Source organism: Vicugna pacos, chromosome 3, assembly GCF_048564905.1.
Source record: "Vicugna pacos chromosome 3, VicPac4, whole genome shotgun sequence".
Classification (NCBI taxonomy): Eukaryota; Metazoa; Chordata; class Mammalia; order Artiodactyla; family Camelidae; genus Vicugna; species Vicugna pacos.
This window is the reverse complement of record NC_132989.1, coordinates 46,167,415-46,187,847: the sequence shown is the minus strand read 5'-3', so window position 1 is coordinate 46,187,847 and position 20,433 is coordinate 46,167,415. Positions and strand designations below refer to the sequence as shown.

At 34.9% G+C, this 20,433-nt stretch overlaps 1 protein-coding gene across 10 annotated transcripts in view; it reads left to right on the top strand.

The window, feature by feature from the left end:
- FER (FER tyrosine kinase) overlaps window positions 1-20,433 on the top strand; it is a 399,630-nt gene that overhangs the window by 174,523 nt on the left and 204,674 nt on the right. For all 10 annotated transcript variants that reach the window (XM_072958302.1, XM_072958299.1, XM_072958307.1 and 7 more), the window contains one exon: window positions 13,616-13,708. In XM_072958302.1, coding sequence (XP_072814403.1) covers window positions 13,616-13,708 — 93 coding nt within the window. The remainder of the gene's footprint in view (window positions 1-13,615; window positions 13,709-20,433) is intronic.

The window sequence follows — 20,433 nt, the reverse complement described above, 5'->3', positions numbered from 1 at the left end:
GACTAGAATTATATTGTCTAGGGTTGCACACTGAAAACTAAAAATAAGACTAAAAATAATGCAAGTATGTGATTTGTTTTGGAGGGGATGATGGTGGTTACGTTGGAGGGAAGGATACAGGTGCTTGTAATTGGGACATGTCATCTGGAAGCCTACTGCAGTATTTGGCAAAGTTCTATGACTCGAACAGGGTGGTGATTGCAGGCATATTTGCCTTAAACTATATATTTCTTGTGTTTGATTTTTTATATCAGTTTTTAATGATAAAAATTAAGATAATTTAAATATCCTAATTAAAATATTTGGAAATTGTCCTGTGCTCTATCCACCAAATCTCACTTATAGAGTAAAATTGATTTAGAAAATGTGTTCATGGATTCACCAAACTTTATGTAAGTGTGTGAGTATGTGTTGTGTGTATGTATATATGTTATTCTCTGTGTGTGTGTTTATGTACTCTATGACAGGCATTGCTCTGGTTATCTATTGCAATGTAACAGGTCACTGCAAAATTTAATGGCTTATACAATGAATTATTTCATTTGATAATGAAACTCCATTTGGGAAGAGATCAGTGCGGAAGGCTTATCTTTGTTCCATGTGTCATAACTTCAAACAGTTGGACTAGAGGCCTTAGAATCTGCTTCCTAAGTGGATAACTCATGATTTGCAGTTTGGGTGCTGCTCACTGCAAGCTCAACTGAGCTCTGTGTATCTCCTTATGGGTCTGTCTGTGGGTCACTTGAGGTTTGTTACAGCTTGTGGTGGCTAGGTTCAAGAGTGTGTATTCCAGAAGAACCAGAAGGAAGCTGGTTTTATGACCTAGCCTCAGAAGCCATGTAGTATCACTTTCATCATAATCACATACCTGCCCAAATTCAAGGAGAACATGCCATGCCCACTTCTCAATGAAAGAAGAATCGAAGTCTTCATGGCAGGAAGAGCCCATGCGATGGAGATATTGTTGAGGCCATTTTCCAAAGTGCTGTATGCCACACATATTATCCCAGCTTTGTATACAAAGCAGAATGAGATAAAGTCCTTGCCCTCAAGGAGCTCACAGTTGAGTGAGAGGCAAGTTAACAGATAATTATAACCAAAGTGTGGTGATGAGTTCTATGAGAGTGAAGGCTGGATACTGTCAGTGCATAAGAAGGGTGCTCTTCATTTAGAGTGTCAAATCTCAGGGTAGAAGTCTGCTTTGGATCTGAAGAAGGTGTAAGAGGTAGGTAAGCCAAAAAAAAAAATTGGAATGATATTTCAGGAAAAGGAAGAAGCATCATATATAACTTAGGTAAGAGAAAATATGATACGTTCTAAATCTTCAGTATTTATAAATGAATGTATTATAGGCATGAAAAGTCAAATGGTGAGAGATGGGATTGAATAAGTATGTAGGAGCTATAGTATGGAAAAACCTTTGTGTATGCATTGGGATTTTATTGTGAACTGAGTGGGGAAGCTGTTTAAGATGGTAAGCAGCAGAATGAAATGACCTGGTTTACCTTTATACAAAGACCACTCTGAACAATCCAGGGCAGTGATGCTGGTGCCTGAGCTAACATCACATCAGGGGGCACTGGAAGAAGGGGGCTGATTTTAGAGATAGTTTATAGATACAGACTTTAGAATGTAGTGACTGACTGGCTACGGATATGAGGGAGAACGAGTACCAAGACAGACCTCCAGATCTCTGCCTCGGGAGTTCTGTAGTTGTTGGTGCTAGTCACAGAAGATAAAGCTCATAGTAGAAGAAGTAGCTTAGACTGAGGGAAGGATGAGGAGTTCTAGTTAGAGGTCCACCCTAGAGATGTAGCTGTTGGGAATCATCAGCATGCAGGTGGTAATTGAAGTGATGGAGATAAACGTATTTGATTAGGGAAAGAGAAGTGAGGGCCAAGGATAGGAGTGTTGGGTGACCGGCATTTAAGGGGCAGGCAAACGTTAGAGGATGTTGTAAGGAAGAATGAGGTAGAACAACCAGACAGAGAGAAGGAAAACCAACAAGACAGTGGTGTTACTGAAGCCTAGGGAAAAGAGAGTAAGAGTCAACAGGAAAACATTCCTGGCAAAGTCAAATAAAGTACCTAATGGTTTTGGCGACATCAAGGTTATATTGGGGGACAAATTAAAATTTCAGTAACATGAGAAGCAAGTAGATAACAAGGAATAAACAGAAGTGATTATATAATTTTTTTTTCTTTTTTTCCTCTTTTTTGGAGGGTAATTAGGCTTACTTATTTATTTTTAGAGAAGGTACTGGGGATTGAACTCAGGACCTTGTATATGCTAAACATGTGCTCTACCACTTGAGCTATACCCTCCCCCTGATTTTTCTTATTTTCTGTCAGCACTTTCAAGTAGCTAAGTTTTGGAGGGAAGGAAAAGTTAGGGTAATGATCTGTGGAAAATGAAGTATATTTTAGTTGGACCACTATACCAGTGTTGAGACTGATCATTGTGAATGTCATTGGGCTTTCACCCATTGACAGAACACTTCCTAATTACCTGCTTTCTTGTATAATTTTCCTTGGTTAACTTATCTGCTTTAATTTTAGATGAAACAAAGAAAGGCTAGGGTATATTTTGATAATGCTTTCATAGTGCATCTGGTGGGGTTTTTTTGTTTGCTTTTGTTTTATTTTCTTAATGAGAGGAAAATTCCAGACTCCTTTTTTAAAATTAAAAAATGGTGAGATAATCTTTTTTCTTTATCTTTTTTCAGGATTGTTGTTTAATTAAGATTCATCCTCTGTTGAATTATTGTTTCTCTTGGTATTATTTCAAATGAAAATATCATGTGTCTGTCAATCAGTTCTACAGATATTATACTACAGTTTGAGTAGTACTGATAAAAGATCAGTCTTTTACTTGAAATAAAGTATAGTTATGCAAAGGTATTCTGATTAGAAATAATACAAACTAATCGTATAATTTCAGTGACTTCTGTGGCCAAGGGAATCACTGATATTTTTGCCTTATATTGAAGATTAAAAAAGTAATACCTGAGTTCTTTCATCTTCACATCCATTAGAGATAAAGTTCTTTATGCCCTTTGAATTTTAAATGTGAATTGTGAGCTTATCATGAATTAAGGGGCTTTAAAATGCTTTCTGAGGAGTGAATTTTTTCTTCTGAGAAACTCTGAATATGGCTAAAAGGTGTTTCAAGGCTGTGGAAAAATGTTTGCAGTGTCGAAAACCATGAAAGTATATATTAGAATCAAATGCCCTACACCTATATAGTGTTATTCTAATTCTCTTGGTTATGTTAAAAAAAAATCTGCTGAGCTTGCTCTGTACCATTGAGCAGAGCAGCTCGTGTTAAATAGACCTTGATTGGCTCTTAACAACTTCCTCTTTTCCTCACCCATCCTCAGAAGTCGTGAAACCATCTGATTATTACAAGACATTACAAATATTTGTATCAGCCTTCCTCCTTTTTAATAGGAAAACTTTTCTTCTCTCTAAACATTTCTGAATCTCAGATAAAGCACATTGCAGCAGCTCCTACCTTAGGAAGTTAATGCTTGACAGGGAGGAAGTATTTGCATTGTGGATCTTGAAAAGGAGTGCTAGCCTGACTAAGGAATGAAGACAGTGAAGAACAATCATGTCCTTTAAAAACTGTGTATGTGGGTCATGCGAACTTAGGGGAATTTAATCAAGACATTTGACATTCCCAATGGCCATTATTTTAATAAAATACAGCCTCTATATTTTCAGGGCCTCTACTTCCAAGCCAGCAAATCACTTTTTAACTCTAGTTGTTTCTTGAGTTACAAAGTATATAATCAGAGCCAAAAAGAATGTTGTAGGCTGGGAAAACTCATCAGAAATAAACATTTAACCACCATTCATAACCTTTCAGATACTTTTACTAGAATCTTCATGAAGTTTTGTGCTGACTAAGATAACTACAGGAAACCTTCCTGGAAAGACCTAATTTGGGGGGTTCAGTCAGCTCTGTAATCAGAGCTATAGAGATTTGCCTCAAGCTGATGGATGAAAAAAATACAATTAGTGTTTCTAGATTACGCTTTCTTTGTTATTATCTTTTCTATGAGTGTTTGCAGTAGATGTGGATTAAGGTATTTTCTGTAAGGACAGAGATGGACAAGGCTAGCTATAAATCCAACAGGAACAGAGGGATTTAGAGGGTGTTCTGATTCTCATATCTCTATACCTTTCTCCAATGTAACAGTTTTGCTTAATAAAAAATACAATTTTAGAGGATAATGGTCATTTTATTCTACCTTTAATAATTTTATGAAACTGTTGATAAGGTTATTTGGTGATTAATTTTCAGATGAGAAATTGTGGTTTGGATGATGACTCTTAATCAGAGTTCTTCCTGATTATAAGTCTGATGTTTAGAGTTACCCGTTGTCTGTTCCAGGCCAGTAGTTTTGTATGCTCTTCATCTCTTATTGATTCTACTCTGCTTAGTGCCTATTGATGAAATAGTTAATGAATTTCTGAAAATACCAGTATTTCCAGTGGGTGCTTTATTAACTTAAATAGACTAGAGCCTGTTATGTAGGAATAGACACTTGGTCCTGAGAGTTCTATCCAACATAGAGAACTCTTTCAGTAATTTGCAGGGTGGGGGCAGGAATCAAGAGCAAGCAGTAGGTGGAGCAGGGTGTGTGGTGAAGGGAGAGGTTCATTCCTTCCTCTCTTTATTCCTCCCTCCCTCCTCTTCTCCATCCTTTTTCTCTTACAACCTCTCCTACTTTTTTCCCCTATGGGAACAACTTAAGTAAATATAAAAGCTGATGGGACAGTACATCAAAGTTAGGTCTATTATGTTTTTTAAGGCATAATGTTCTTGGGAGGGCAGAAAGGGGTGAGGTACTAATAGAGTGCTCATCCTTGGATGGGAGAGAGACAGCTCTGTTTCCAGTAATGGGAAGAGAAGGAATGGATGTGTAGGTTTGAAAAGGCAAAACGAAGGGGTTGCTGCCTTGTAGTTTCTTTCAAAAGAAGCTGGAGGGAGTAGAACAGGTGGTTTTTATATGTAAGAAAAGTGAGAAAGGTTTCAAATGGTTGACAGTGACAGTGGGAGGGTTAAGAAGTGAGTTGGCTGGAAAATGTAGTCTTGTGAGATATTTAGGGCCCATTTGAAGTAATAATGATGTGATTCTCTCCAGCAGTGTTGAGTTGCTGAGTACAAGCTGAGAGAGATCAGAAAGTTAGAGCATCCAGGGTTGGGGTTTGCTTCATGGGTATTCAACTGAGAGAAAGGATTGCAAGGGAGTTTATTTAGACTGTTGGCAAGTGTGTCATTGAAATGATGTATCATGGCGTCTCAGTTAGAAAAAAGAAGAGAAGAAAAGAAAAGGTGATTGATTGGGAGAAATTAGCCTTACTAAGCCTAACTCAAAGCCTTAAAATTTCAGTAAGATTGAAAAATGGTTATAGTGGAACTGATTGAAAACAAATTGATAGTGGGGCAGATGAGTGTGGCCCCAGAAACAGAGGAGCTGGAATTAGTTAATTTGGAGCTGTTGTATGTGATGATAATGTCCAAGAAAAAACCATGACTGAAAAAGTGGAGGAAAATTTTTTCCCTTCTACCCCATCATAATGAAAGCTTTGTAACAGGTTTTCCTGAAGTGAATTTTGCAGAATAATATTTCCTCTAAAAGCAGAGCACATGTACTAATGCAGTATTGAGGCTCTGAGACATAGCGTATTTAAGAAATCTATTTAAATTTGTTTAACTGGGCAGTTCTAAAATCTGTGGGATTATTGAACCTTTTGTAGTATAACGTTTTCACCAGCATGTTAAGCAGTTATTTTGTTGTCCATGTGCTAAAACTGTTAAATTAATGGGAATTAGTAAGAGTAATTATCTCAACATAATGTGTTTATTTTACAAAGAAGTTTTACATTTATATGCATGTATTTCAGTCTTAAAATATTTGTTTTCCTATTAAAAGTAAATGTGTGTCCAAAACATTAAAAATATTAGTGTATTATTTTGTCAGGGACAACTGTGATATTTGTAATCATTTATTAGAAATCTTGAAATTACTACTGGATATTCTAGGAACACCCTAGTGTGTCCATTCTATGTAATAGTCAACCAAGGCAGATTAGTTAAAGCATAAAAAGAGGGTTTATCCACTCATGTAACTGGATATATCAGAAATTCAAACCATGTCATCAAGAATTTGTCTGTCTTCATTCCTCAGTTCTACCTTTTATTGTATTGACTTCATTCTCAGGCAGATGGTACCATCAATCCCATAGTGTGGCAGTTTCTCTTAAAGGGCCTGAGGGTGACACAAATGCTTAGGACCTGGTTGACTTCTGTCTAAAACAGATTGCCCAGTTGGATTTTGTTTGCTGATAATAGAAGTGCTATATTATAAGCACCACATTCCTTTCTTTAAAATTCACTATTTTCTGTTCTTTTATTAAGTCTTAGACTTTTCTTTTAGGTTATGCAGTTTCTGATTACATTCTAATAAGTAAAATCTTGATTGAGGCCTTGAAACTTCAAATGTTCTCAATTACTAGTTCCAGTAACAAAAGGAGCTCTGAACAGATAAGAGAATTATTTATATACATGTTCAGTATGAGAATATCAAAACAGTAAAACCGTTCAGGAAATTTCTTAGATAAAGTTGGAAACTTACAGAAATGAAATATGTGAATAATAAGTCTTTATATTGTCCTTGTGGGGTCCTCTGCAGCAAATGTAAAACCAGTGAACTTCATCCCCCTACCCCATCAAAGCAATCAACAAAATCAAACAAAGATAACAAGAAGCAAAACTTTTGAGAAGTCCGCACTTAAGGCCTTTAAATAATCTTCTGAGGAATACAGGCTTTAACTCAAAAGGCCTTTTGTGGTATTTGGCTAATTTAGGAAATGGTAGTTAAATTCAAGTCTATACCTTTGATAAATTAATGGCCTTTTTCTTTGTCATACCAAAGACCCTTAAATTCTGTCTTTATATTTTCTTGGTTTGTGGATAAAGGTAAATAAAATGATGACTAGTAGATTACTTGTCTTAATTAAGTACATAGGAATTCTGCATCCTGTTTGGGTATGGAAAGTCGCCAGGCCATCATTCTTACCTCAACCAAAATAAGGATAAGCTAAAAAATAATGTTAAAAAATACTCACCAGAGATTTGAGGACTGAAAGAAATCTAAATGAACCAAAATCCAGGAATGACAAGCCTTTCATGGGGGAAAAAATAAAGACCTACCACTACATCCATCCTTGGTGAAACTGTATGATAAGAGGAATCTTCCATGAAAGTGGGTAAGAGGAAATCAACTCAACAAGCTTTTAACACTCTTGTAATAATAGTGTGTAGGCTGATGTGACATATTAGAATCTGGAGGAGCCCTACCCACAGAGTGAGACAGCTAACACTGACCAGTATTTACTCAGGGGGCTTCACTGAATGGAGCAGGGGATCAGAGAAGGAGACTTGGGAAGGATATTCCAAATGAAGCCCTCCCCGCACCACCACAAGGTGGTGCAGTGTTGTTGTGGAGGGTGGTACTTGAGGTTTGGGCAGGAGGACTGAGCAGTCCAGATTTTCACAATCTGAGACATGGAGGTCAAGAAAGTAAAGTGAGCATTTATTAAAGGATAGATACTTTGCTCTCAAGGAGACAGCAGGCAGGCTCAGGTGAGCAGCTACCTGAGTTTCTGTGTAACCCTGTGGTTACATAGGGTATAAACATCAATGGGCAGAATATTCACGGGGGAGGAAGGGATCTGGATTCATATTCCCTGATTTTCATCACAGCTCCATCTTCCCAAGGAGGGGGGGATTTTTGTCCTTATTTAGTCTAGGTCAGAAGTGTCATGGTGTTCGTGCATGATGGGTACTTCTAATCTGCAAGGCTAATTTTACTGTAATGAGGCATAATGAAGAAAATTCAAACACTGGAGATTTCTGCCTTTCCCTACCTTTCTTTGCCTGCCTCCAGGACACTTGTCACCCCAGAATGTGTGATTTCTTATCAGTTTGGAGGTTCCTGATTTTCTGTGTCTGCCCAAGGACCTCCATTGTTCACAAGAGGTGTGGTTTGTTGTCATTTGGCCCTGTGCCCCCCTTTCTGTGCTCACATCTAGCTGTCTGCCTGCTGTAACAGATAACATGCCCCAAAGAGTTGAAAACAGATACTGAAGTACCATGTATGTGAATATCCATAGCAGCATTGTTTACATTAGCCAGAAGATGGAAACAGCCCAGATGTCCTTGTCAATATTGGTAAAACTCAAGTAATAATAGCTACTATTTATTACCGTTCGTTATGGTAAGGGAGAAAGGGAGAAAGAAAGAAGGGAAAATGGGAGGCAGAGAGGGGAGAGAGAGGAGAGACGAGGAAGCTGCTGTGAGAAAGACCCATGCAGCCCACACAGGTAGTGATCAAAGGTTTGTTTTAACTTGATCAAAACAATGTGCTAACTAGAGTAATGAGCCTGGGAGTTTGTGAGGGTGTGGCGAAGTTGGTAAAGTGCCTTGGCTTCTAGACGTAGGGATCTCTAATGAAATAATACTTTCATTCTCGTTTTCATATATTTTTTGTTTTATAATTTATTAGTTTAATCAAAGAAGATAAATGGACTGCCGTAGTGTGATGTCCCTTAATTGTTTTAAAAGTGCAATCTCAGTTAAGATGAGTCTTGATAATTTAACTCATACTAGTGTAATTTTTCAAAAAACTGAAATGCACAGTTGGTTTACTGAGCAAGCTCTATCAGGACTTAAATTGTGGAGTTAGTGAGGTGCCAAAGGAAACTGGTTGGTGTGCATCTTGCACTACTGGATAATTTATAAAAAGAATTATACTACATTTTTGCTCATACATTTGAGAAAAGCACCATGGGGCATGAATTATATTTAGATATTGAACAGGAAGGGAGCTGATTAAGCCTCCTGCTTGGGACTTGTTTCCCTAGAGAAATCATCTCATTTAAGAGATACAGAGTCAAAAAAAGCAAGAAGAATGATAGGACATTTTACGTCCTAGGTTTCGTTGAACTCTATTCTGTTACACTGTAAATTTCTTTAGCCTTGGGATTTTAAGACATATTCTTAATCATTTAAATGTTTCTCTTGCATACTTCGTTTCCAGTTTCATTATTTCAGAATATAATTCTTGACCTAGCAAGGGGGCTGTCTTTCTTTTAATAAATATTCTTAATATACAAGCATCAAAGAAAAAAGACAGCATGACAAACTAGGTTACTAGGCAGTGAATACTTGTAAAATGATTTGTCTTCAGTCAGAACCTGATTGCTAAAATAAATCATTTAGAAACTGTTTTAATACTTAAATTCTGTATCCTGATGCGATTAGAAACTGTGTATCCTTCATTCTCTCCAGCAAATCAACATCTGCAAAAGACTAAGTTATTTGTTTATTTATAAATGTATTCCTTTGATGAGGGACATACTGATATTTGCAGTATTTCTTTTTCATTATGGAGTCATCAACAGTATAGAACTTTTTTCAGGAAACAATCTTCTCTAGGGTTATAATTTTCCTGTAGTTATTTCTCACAAAATCCCTCCAAGTTTCATGGTTGCTTTGCATAAGTAGTCCCAAAGATATTTGGCACTCAGCCTGGAGTTTGAGCATGAATATTATCTTTTTCTTGAATAATATTACCTCCTGATTTGAATAAGTATCTGACTGTTCCTACAGGGCCAAATAATCACTTTCATTGTTCCTTCTAAGAATGTTATTAAATTGAGTTTATTTACAGGAATCTGTGAGAAATAATACATGGTTATTTTTTCCATGAGCTATTATTAACAGAGTGTTCTGGTGTTACCTTTCACCGCACATAGTTCACCGTTCCCTTTGAGGGGCAAGTTCTGAGCGCACCCTCAGGCAGAATGTTACTAAGGTTGCCAGCCTAGTGCAATGGAGCTCTTCTCTGGGAGTTTCCTCAACGATCAGTGCAGTGCAAATGACTGGGGAGTTGAACACCGGTCACAGAATTGTTGAGATGAAGATTTTAATCTAGTCCAGTGTACTCTTGTTTACTGATAGGGAAACTGAGAGCCAGAGTAGTTAAGTGATTTACTCAGATTTATACCCTTTATCCATTCTGACATCAAGAACCTTATTCTTTCTACCTTAGTGCCTCCTTTATAAGTCTTGCTTTGAGAACTGTTACGTGCCTTTTGGTTAAAATCATTAGTTTGTAATTTACTGTAGCATCTAGACAGACTGTCATTTGGAAGAGCTGTTAATTTTTGTCAATCAGTTCAGTCAGCAAAATTTCAATACTTACTTTTTGTATCTCTGCATATGCTTTAGTGGACAGTGGAGGGAGGTAACTTGAGAGCCTCTTTTAATGCAATTTGAGAGTTTTAGTAAAGATTAATTTGATAACTTGATAGGTATGGTTTTACTTGAACCGTAATTTAGGAATTATTTTTTACAAGAATTTTTTTTTAGTTGATCATAGGTAGACTTTTAATTATTATGAAAATTCCTTAGTTATCTTATGTGTCTATAGAGAGAAATATTGAGAGCTCCTGCTTCATTTAATTCTAAAGTTATGAGAAACTGCCCTTCAATGAGATGTGAAAGTGCATCTAGAACTTTTCTTTCAAAATAGATTTACAGCTGTACTTTCAGCATTTTTATGAATGTTATTCATAATATTACTTTATAACATCAGGTATTATTTTATAACATTGCCTCTTATTTACCCGCCTCACTGGCCCTCACCTACCTCCACTGTCCTTTGGCCAAAACGCATCTCTGTTTATCTGGAAAAGGCTCTTTACCTTGTCACTACTTGAGGTGGATAAAATGGGTATATCACTTCCAGCCTTGACAGGCTAACAGGCAAAGTTAGGCACTGTGTTTGTGGTAATTGGATGGAAGCTTTTTAATTTTAATTTTAATTTTTTTAAGTACCATTTAATTCTTTGATACAAAAATCAGCCTATCAGTGAATTTGACATAGTCTGATGTGTTGTTAGGTAGACCACAATTTAAAGCTGATATGTAAAACTGATACGTAAAGACTAGAGCTTTAGCAAGTGAATTCCATGTTTTATTTGTGGAAATCTGGGCATCGAGTGAGCTGACACTGGTTAAAATGTTTTATAAACCCTATTGATTATTCCTGTATGAAACTTAAAGTCTACTTACTGCTTCTGATAATACATTTTTTGTATCAGCCTATTTAAAGAGTACCTTTAAATGAAAGAGTGCTTTCGTTAATCATATCCCTTTGAGCACACTATATATTATGCTTTGTAACAATATTGAAGGAAGCAATTTTTGACGTCTTCTTTACCCCACACCTGGAACTATCCATTAGTCTTCTCTAATAATAACGTCTTAAGAAAATGTTTTCTTTTTTAGTATTATTAAAGGGTTTGGGGAGAAATTGTTCTCTTTCATCATTTGTAGGGTTTGATGCCTAAGATACAGCTTAAGGAGAGGTTTTTTTTTGTTTTGTTTTGTTTTGTTTTTACCATCTCAGGGGCTATTATTAAATAATATGCAAATAAAATGGTTTCTAATACTTGAGACTCTTCCCTTAATTTTCTGCTTTTCTGCCTAACCTCCCATGCAATTTTCTGTTCTGTTCTTATAGTGCGTGGGGACTATACTCTCTGTAATATTTTGAGAGCACTGACTCAGAGGAGAAGCCTGAATTTACAGTAGAGGTGCCTGCAGCTTTCTTGTGAAACTTTGCCAAATCGGCAAGGTTGGCACTTTCATCTTACCTTCCTGTCAGTAGTGGCCTACAGACTTCCCAGTGTGTGTGCTTTACACCTTTGTGACCTACTCTTCATAAATCTAATTACAAAACAACTGCTGTGTGTGCCTTCCTCCCCGCTCTTCTATTCTCCATATCCTGGCTATATTTTTTTAAAATCAGTTTTTACCTTCCCGAATGTTTTTATTCCTGGAGAGTTCTCAAGCGCCAGAAATGGATTAAAAAGAAAAAACACCCAGTGGAAGATGGACATGCTCTAATGAAAGGCCACCGTATTCCTTCAGTAATTCAAGACTTTCTTTCAGCACTTCTTGTGGCTCAATTACAGTGATTTCTGCTAAAAAGTAAAAGTGAATCTGTAGCTAGGACTAAGGCTGTGGAGTGTGTGCTCACATTCCTAAGGTGATGATCAATTGTACTACAGTAAAGATTCATTTTTTAAAAGTCAATTTTATTAAATATGTACATGCTTTTAACGTGTTAATTTTTAACTACTTATGATAATTTACTTCTCAGTTCCCTCTGAGGAAGGTTTGTATTATTTTTTCCATTTTATACTGATCAAATTGAATTCTAGCTTGTGATTTACATAGATCATAAGCAAATTAATGATTTAAGTGATGATGATGTTAAAAAAGAAGTTGAGATGATCTGTTCTGTTTCAGGGTTATCCTAAGACTATTTTCAATCTTTAATAGGTGTATGTTTTTGGAGTAATGTGAACTAATAGTGCCACAACTATTAGAATGAAAGGAAATAAAGTGAGAAGAGGCAAGTAGAGAGACAGAAGTTACATTTCAGAAACTAGGGTGTTTATCAGGCAGCATGTAACCAAAAATGTCTTCGTTTACACAGACGTATGCTAGGTATTGGACACAAAGGAAACAAAAGATATTATTTGTAGCCTACTCTAGTTATTTGCTGCTGACAAGTAAAATTGAACATCACTACTGAAGGAAGACAAATGGAAAGTCAGTACTTGGCAGTAGGATATCTTGTTCTTTGTCTGCTGCTAACAGTTGATATGTAGTCATTATTGGAAAATTAGTCAATGCTTCCATTATAAATCCTCACACACGCTTTGCCATTATTGTCCTTCTTGCCTCCTGGTTCTCATTTTTGTTTTTCTCCTTTCTCTTCTTTCCTACCTTATATGCTCCATTCACTTGTGTTTGTAAAATGGATTTAAGGCTTTGAAATTTTGAGGAAAAATTTCCTTCAGTTGTGTTATGTGATCAGAATTATGCATCTAACAGCAAACAGCAACCTGGATTACTTTCCTTAGTGATAGTTCTACCACTACTTCCTTCTTCTCCTTTCTCCTCTTCTCTTGTTGTCAACGAACGGCGTGGTCTTCATCGTCATCATCGTCATGTGAATCTTTGGAAAACTTTCTGGCCTCTTAAGTGGAATTCATTGTTTAAAAATGTGTTCCATCTAATTCTCCTCCTCTTTGTTTCCAATTTGTTTTTTCCTTGAAAATCCCTCAAAACTACAGTACTATCTGAAATCTTTTATGTTAGAATGTTTCCTTCTAGCTTGTGTCTTTTTCCCCCCTGCATGCTAATACTTGGTTTTCTGTTTGCTTCCTTTGCATTTCTTGTTTTCTCTCATCTCATGAATTCCTATTTCTTTCTTATTGTGCTCCCCACTCCTCCCCACTTCCCCCTTAATGAAGACATTTATTGAGGGCTCAGGAAGGTAAAATGCTGTAGAGTTTATATGCATTTGGTTATTTGTCATCTTTAATGATAGGGAGTTTACATCTTACTTAGTTGGAAGGCATAATGGATGAATGTAAGCTGTGGATAAGTACCTAAATACCTATAAGTGTATATGTGTTGGATAGTTTACTATTGCTGAAGGCTTCTTTCTTAATCTCTCCAGGAAAGAAAGGAGAGGCTATCCAAATTTGAGTCTATTCGCCATTCAATTGCTGGAATGATTAGGTCTCCAAAATCTTCACTGGGCACTTCAACAGTAAGTAGGATGAACTCTGTGCTACTGAAAATCTTCATTGTCTAGCTTCTTTCTGATATACTAGTGAATATCATATGTAAATTTGTTCTTACAAATGGAAAGGTGGGTACAGCATTTAACTTTTTGTATGCGTATGAAGCTTTGCATATATGTATATAATAAAACCCCATGTAACACTGATGTAGGAAGGAAGAAATATATGTGTAGACTTTTTGTACTACATGTTAATAATTACAGGAAGCATTTTATGTACTTTGGGGCCTTATTAGAAGAAAAATATAAACACATTCTTTTACAGTGAAACATTTTTATAACAGGGATGATTGTATATGTATTTTTAAATGTATCAGTGTATATATGTGTTCATATTTTTAAGAACCTTTTAATTAGAATTTAAGTCTGCTTGGAATTTGGGCTTGGCATATCAGAGTAATGCATAAATTACTAATTATTCCTAGTAACAGCAGCTATAGCCAAGCAAGATAAAAAAAATTCTTATCCCATTTATATAGTAAAATCATAAAGTGTTTTTCTTTCTTCATTACCTATAAAAATAAATTATAAAACTTTTTATTCTTGTCATGCCTCATTCACAAAAGAGCTTTATAATCGTATCTTACTGAATGATGGTTGAACAACAGTATTCAATAAAACTAATTATACTGTATTTCCACCATCTTGTCAAGTTTCTAAAGGGTGATATCTTAATGTTAGTTCTTATTCTTTAAAAGTTTAGCTAAGACGATGTACCCTGCTCTTACTTAGAAAAAAATAATATTTTCCTAACCAGATGAGTTAAATGTCCATTCACATTTTGGATTCATTTGCTATAATTTCTTTTTAATATGTAACACATTCCCATATTTATTCTACTCAGGCAACAATCTTTTACACACAATAAAGGCAAAGCATCAGGTATTTTAATTAACAAAAAAAGAAGAAAATTGTATTTTTGTATAAAAGAGATTTTCAACTTATATTTTAGCCTTTGATGCTCCCACTGTCACTTCCAACATGCAAAAGTGTTCTGTGGGAGTAGGGAGGGAGCCCTGAAATAATGCAGATGATCTCATGTGGCATTAAAAAGCAAATGAAAATAAAAATAATTATGGGCAAGAGTTACATCATAAGTAAATCTCTTTCAAATCTTATCTCCTATTCTTGTTTTCTTAAATTCATGATTTACAGCTTTGCAAATAAATAATCGTTCATAGGACTTGGTTTATTATGATTTGACATTCAAACTAAAGTGTAGAAAAGTAGATTAAGAATTTATAAGAAGTTCCAGAAACTGTGTGAGGCCAGTTTTTTGATAACTTTTATTAGGAGAAAAAGAAAATCAGGTCTTAAAATATTAAAACACAGTTTTTTTGGTGGGGGAGGTGGGTATAGCCGAGTGGTAGAGCACGTGCTTAGCATGCACGAGGTCTTGAGTTCAAGCCCCAGTACCTCCATTTAAAAAATAAGTAAGTAAGTAAGTAAGTAAATAAATAGATAAGTAAATAATTAAATAAACCCAATTTCCCCCCCAAATAAACAGCTTATACAACTCAACATCAAAAAAGAAAAAAGAAAAAAAACAAGAAACAAGTTTTTTTTAAAAAAGAAAAACATAGTTCTAGAAAAGAAATGTTCAGATACCCCAGTGAGCCCTTTGTAAAGTTATTTAACATTAAAATAAGTCAGTGAAACACAGGGGCATAGTTAAGTTGTTATTAACTCACCTTTATTTCACTGAGGTCAGAGGTCTTTGTGCTGGCAACTAATAGCTGTATGTTGGTGGCTAGTTCATGAAGGGTGTGTCCCACAGTTTTTCTTTCTGTGTGCTGTGAAAGAGCAAGCTCTTAACTTGAATAAAATGTTTTAAATACTTGGGAACCAAGCTCCTTATAAACCCAAGGTTTCCTTTAGCTTTGTTCTTAGAGGTAAAGGTAGGAGAGTAGAACTAAGAGCTTAAAAAGTTTAACTAGTCACAGAACAATAAGAAATCGATGATTGTGAGAATGGGGTGACATTCCCCATGTTTGTTTGTTTTTCTCCCCCACGACCTGGGGTGTCTGAGAACCTTGTGCTCTCAAGACGGATGTCTAGGGGTGCACCAGTGGCTCTGAGACTTCATGTTACATACGTTACTTTGAAGCTCATAGTTATGAGAACTTCAGCTTTTGGCTGTGATTTGATAAGTCAGGGCTGATCAGAAGATGAGAGAGGTTTTTTTTTTTTTCCCTTTAAGACACACAGATTTACAGAGGAGAAATCCATTTTGCTCATTATGATGAAGTTGTATAGGATTGGCTATCCTAAAATATGTCAGCTATAATATTGGTATACGCTATAACTTTTTTTCATACCTGAAGATATTTACATGTTGTTTTCTCCACTTAAAAGTGGTATTTACCTTATTCTTGAGTAAAATTAGTATGTTGATAGTCATTGATAGAGGTTAATGTTTGCTTTTTAACAGAGAGCTTTTACCCTACATGAAGTGCTTTTCCTGCAGTGTATGCCTCATTCAAATATACATTTTTTTTATAAACTTACCAACATCCATAAAGCTATGAGATGCCCATTTCATCTAAGAAAATGTTCTCTCTCTAATTGAGATTTCTAGGGAATGCTCACTTCCTCTCCCTAGTCGATCGCATTTTTGTCTTCGTGATTAAGACAGTCATTATCTCCATCAGTTAAGTGCCCTTTGGTATTTCCTGATTCGTTTAGAAATCTCATGAACCAAAAGGATTGAGACAGTCTGGCTTATGAAGCTATGCTACACTATGAATAAAGGTACAAAACTAGTTCTCTGAGGTGTTAGATATCCTATTTACTTGGAGAAGGAGGTTTTTCCTTAAACTATACAGGTAACTGAAGTCTTGAGTCTTAATTTGAATGTGAAGGTGAAGGTTTCAGTGTTAAGCATAATAATCTAAGATGAATAACATTTAGAGGCTACTTAATCATAATTTAAATTTTTTTCTGACATAATATAGTATTTTTGGAGTGTTCTAATTTGGTAAAGGTAACATAGAAAAAGGAAATTTTTTAGTTACAAAAAATGACTTTTTATTCATAAAAAAAGTTAAAAAAAACCTGCCAAAATGACATACATGAACACATTTAAATTATTTTATTGTGATATGCTTCACACAACGTTAAAGTCACCATTTAAAAGAGTACACACAGTGGTTTTAGCATATTCATTATGTTTTGCAACCATCATCACTATCTAATTTCAGACCATTTTAATCTCCCTCATAAAAAATTCCATTCCTCTTAGCAATTAGTCTCAATTCCCCCCTTTCTTAACTTTCTGGCAATCACTTATCCATTTTTGATCCCTGTGGATTTGCCTTTTCTGGATATTTCATATAACCAGAGTGATATACAATATATGACATTTTGTGTCTAGTTTCTTTCACATAGTATACTGTTTCCAAGGTTCACCCATGGTGTAGCATGTGACAGTCCTTCATTCCTTTTCATGACAGAATGGTGTTGCACTGTATGGATTTATCACAAATTGTTTATCCGTTCTTCAGCTGATGGACATTTGGGTTGTACCACCTTTGGGCTGTAATGAATAATGCTGCAATGAACATTCATATACAACTTTTTATGTAAACATATATTTTTAAATCTCTCAGTTATATACCTAGGAATTACTGGGTCATACGGTAATTCTGTGTTTAAGTTTTTGAGGAACTGCCAAACTGTTGTCCACAATGGTTGCAACGTTTTACATTCCCACCAATGTATGCAATGTATGAGTGTTTCAATTTATCTGCAACCTCAACATTTTTCTTCCCATTTTTAAAACATTTTAGGCATTCTGTATGAAAGAAGTGGTATTTCATTGTAGTTTTATTTGTATTTTCCTGATGACTAATAACGTTAAGCATCTTTCAACGTGCTTATTGGCCACCTATGTATGTTCTTTGGAGATACGACTATTCACGTGCTTTGCATACTTTTTAATTGGTGTTTTTTTTTTCATTATTGAGTTATAAAGGTTCTTAATATACTCTGGATACAATTCCCTTATCAGATACATAATTTGGAAAAAATTTTTCTTAGTTTGTGAATTTTTTTACTTTCCTGATAGTGTTCTGTGACATACAAAAGTTTTAATTTTGACAAAGTCCGGTATATCTATTTTTCTTTCCTTGCACATACTTTTGGTGTCATATCTGAAAAAAATCATTGTCTAATGCATGGTTATGAAAATTTTCATCTGTGTTTCCTTCTGAGAGTTTTATAGTTTTAGCTCTTACATATAGGTCTTTGATCTATTATGAGTTAACTTTTGTATATGATGTGAGGTAGACGTCTAAATTCATTCTTTTGTATGTAAACGTATTTAACTTAAAATTTAAAAAAAGCAGGAACTATGAAATCACTTTCTTTACTCAAATAAACATACAAAAATTGGAAATATAAAACAATTTCAGATAAATTAAACAATTATTTGCATCATATATAGGGAAAGGAATTAATCATAATAATATTCCCGTTGGACTTGTCGTAGCTATTTATTTCAACATTTTTAACAGGCGAAATGTAGAACTACGGGTGAAGACAGTCTAATGTAACACTTCAGTCAGCAGTGTTGCTGGAAGGATGTGAGACAGTTAGCTCATAGATGAATTTGGCTTTAGCTGAGTTTTATTATTGATGGTAAATGTTTGCTATTTATTGTTAGGATCATTTTAATATGTTATATCAGCTAAGCATGTGCTCTTTTTTTCCACTGTACTGAAAGAGTTTAATAACCTATCATTAGTACCTCCTGGCACTGAGATCTACTCCATACTCAACATCTTCCCATACTTTAGAAAGTTATAAATTTGCATTGAGAACTGTTTCTCATAGATTTCTTCTGAAGTCAAGGCCAGGTGTATTAGACAGGATTCGTTGCAGAATTTGAAAGCCTGTCAATCGTAAGTGTGCATTTCCACTGAAAGTCTTTCAAACCACATTATTTTTAATGAGATCTGTTCTAGTCATGTCAAGAATACTGCCCTCTCTCCAGAGGCATTGTTTTTCTTGCAGAACGTTTGTTATAAGGGCTGAGCAAACAGTTTGTTCCATCTTACAGCCATTTTTGAGTACTAGTTGTTCACAGATCAATGAAGTGCAGAACACCCTTATAATATAATAGTAGCACTTTTTGGAAAATGTTCTTTAAAACCAGAATAAAGCACATTTTGGTCCAGATAATTATTCTTCAGACATCAGAAGAATTATTAAAGTTATTCAACTTCTGTCTACTTAAAATTAGTATTTTTCTATATTCTGTTGACATATAGGTTACTTTAATTTTAGAATTACTTTGCACTTGAATTTAGAAAATACAAATATTAAAAAAGAAAGATGTGCTTCCATTATATATAATAATATAGTAGATAAGATTTACTTGTTGGCTTCTTTTTAAAAAATTAGCAAATTATAATTCAGCTATGTTTAAGATGTACGTCATTTCTAGTGTTGGTATTATAATGCTTGGTTTCCACTATTAGCATAGGAGAATGTCGTAATTTTCATTCATAATATAATAAACTGCTTATATTTTTTTACTGTTCTCCTTCAAGTCTTACAAAGCAACCTTGTTTCTTCCTGAAACAAGGCATGTTGTTAAATTAAGCTTTAATAGTATATATTTTAAACCTCAGTTGTCTTCTTTTGTTCTTAAGGTCTTTATTTATTTTATTCTTTGTTTTACTTACTTATTTATTTTTGCCCAGGCACTAAGATGTAGAAAAATGAGAAACAAGGGAAAATGAAAATTAAATTTCTTGCATAGTATCACTGCCATAAATACACTAAATTCTCCAATATAGTCAGTCATGTTTAGGAAAACTAAATGTTATTCTCAGAACTGCAGGTTTTGAATCACTAGTACTATTATACGTAATTTTCAAGAAGAGCCTATCAGGATTTATTTGCTTTAATTTCACTTTATAGGGAGTAAATCTATTTTATATGTTTGCTCAAATGCTTAATTAAAACAAATGACCCAAATCATGTCAGAGTGATACTACATTCTAGACAAGCGATCCTAACTTGAAGAGAAATGTTTAAATTTACTGAGCTATGATTTCATACTGACTCACTGGAATAATCTGGTAATAGTTTTAGTTGAGATGTGTAATATTAAATTAGCACTGAGTACCATTAATGGACTAAAACATGTTTTTATTGATACTGTGTCACATTTTATATGTAATATTATATGAGCTTAAGGACAGGATATTTGATACTGAAAAAATAAAACTGAAAAAAAACCACAGTGAAATGATCAGATGAGAGAGGATGAGTGAAAGTCACAAGCACAATTAGAAAAATTAAATGGATAAAGAGAATAAAGAACAAAGAATGATTACTAATAAAGAGAAGATGAGTAAGAGAATTAAAGAAGCAGGGTTAAAAAACCAGCAAAGTCAGGGGAAATCAGAAGGGTTGGAGGAAGCACTCGTGTTAGACCAAAAATGAATGACTTTAAAGAAAAAATATTTTGCTTGAGATAGTGTCTCCTATTAGAGATCCAATAAGGTGCATAAAAAGGCAATCAAAGAAATGAGAAATTGTAGAAGTAAGGTAATATTCGAGTTTGGCCTACCTGTCTATTTTTTTAAATAAAGTTTTGGGAAGAATTGTGTAAGAATGAGAATCTCTGATTAGTATGTAATTATGCCTAGTCATTTTGATAGACCACAATTATATTACTAGCT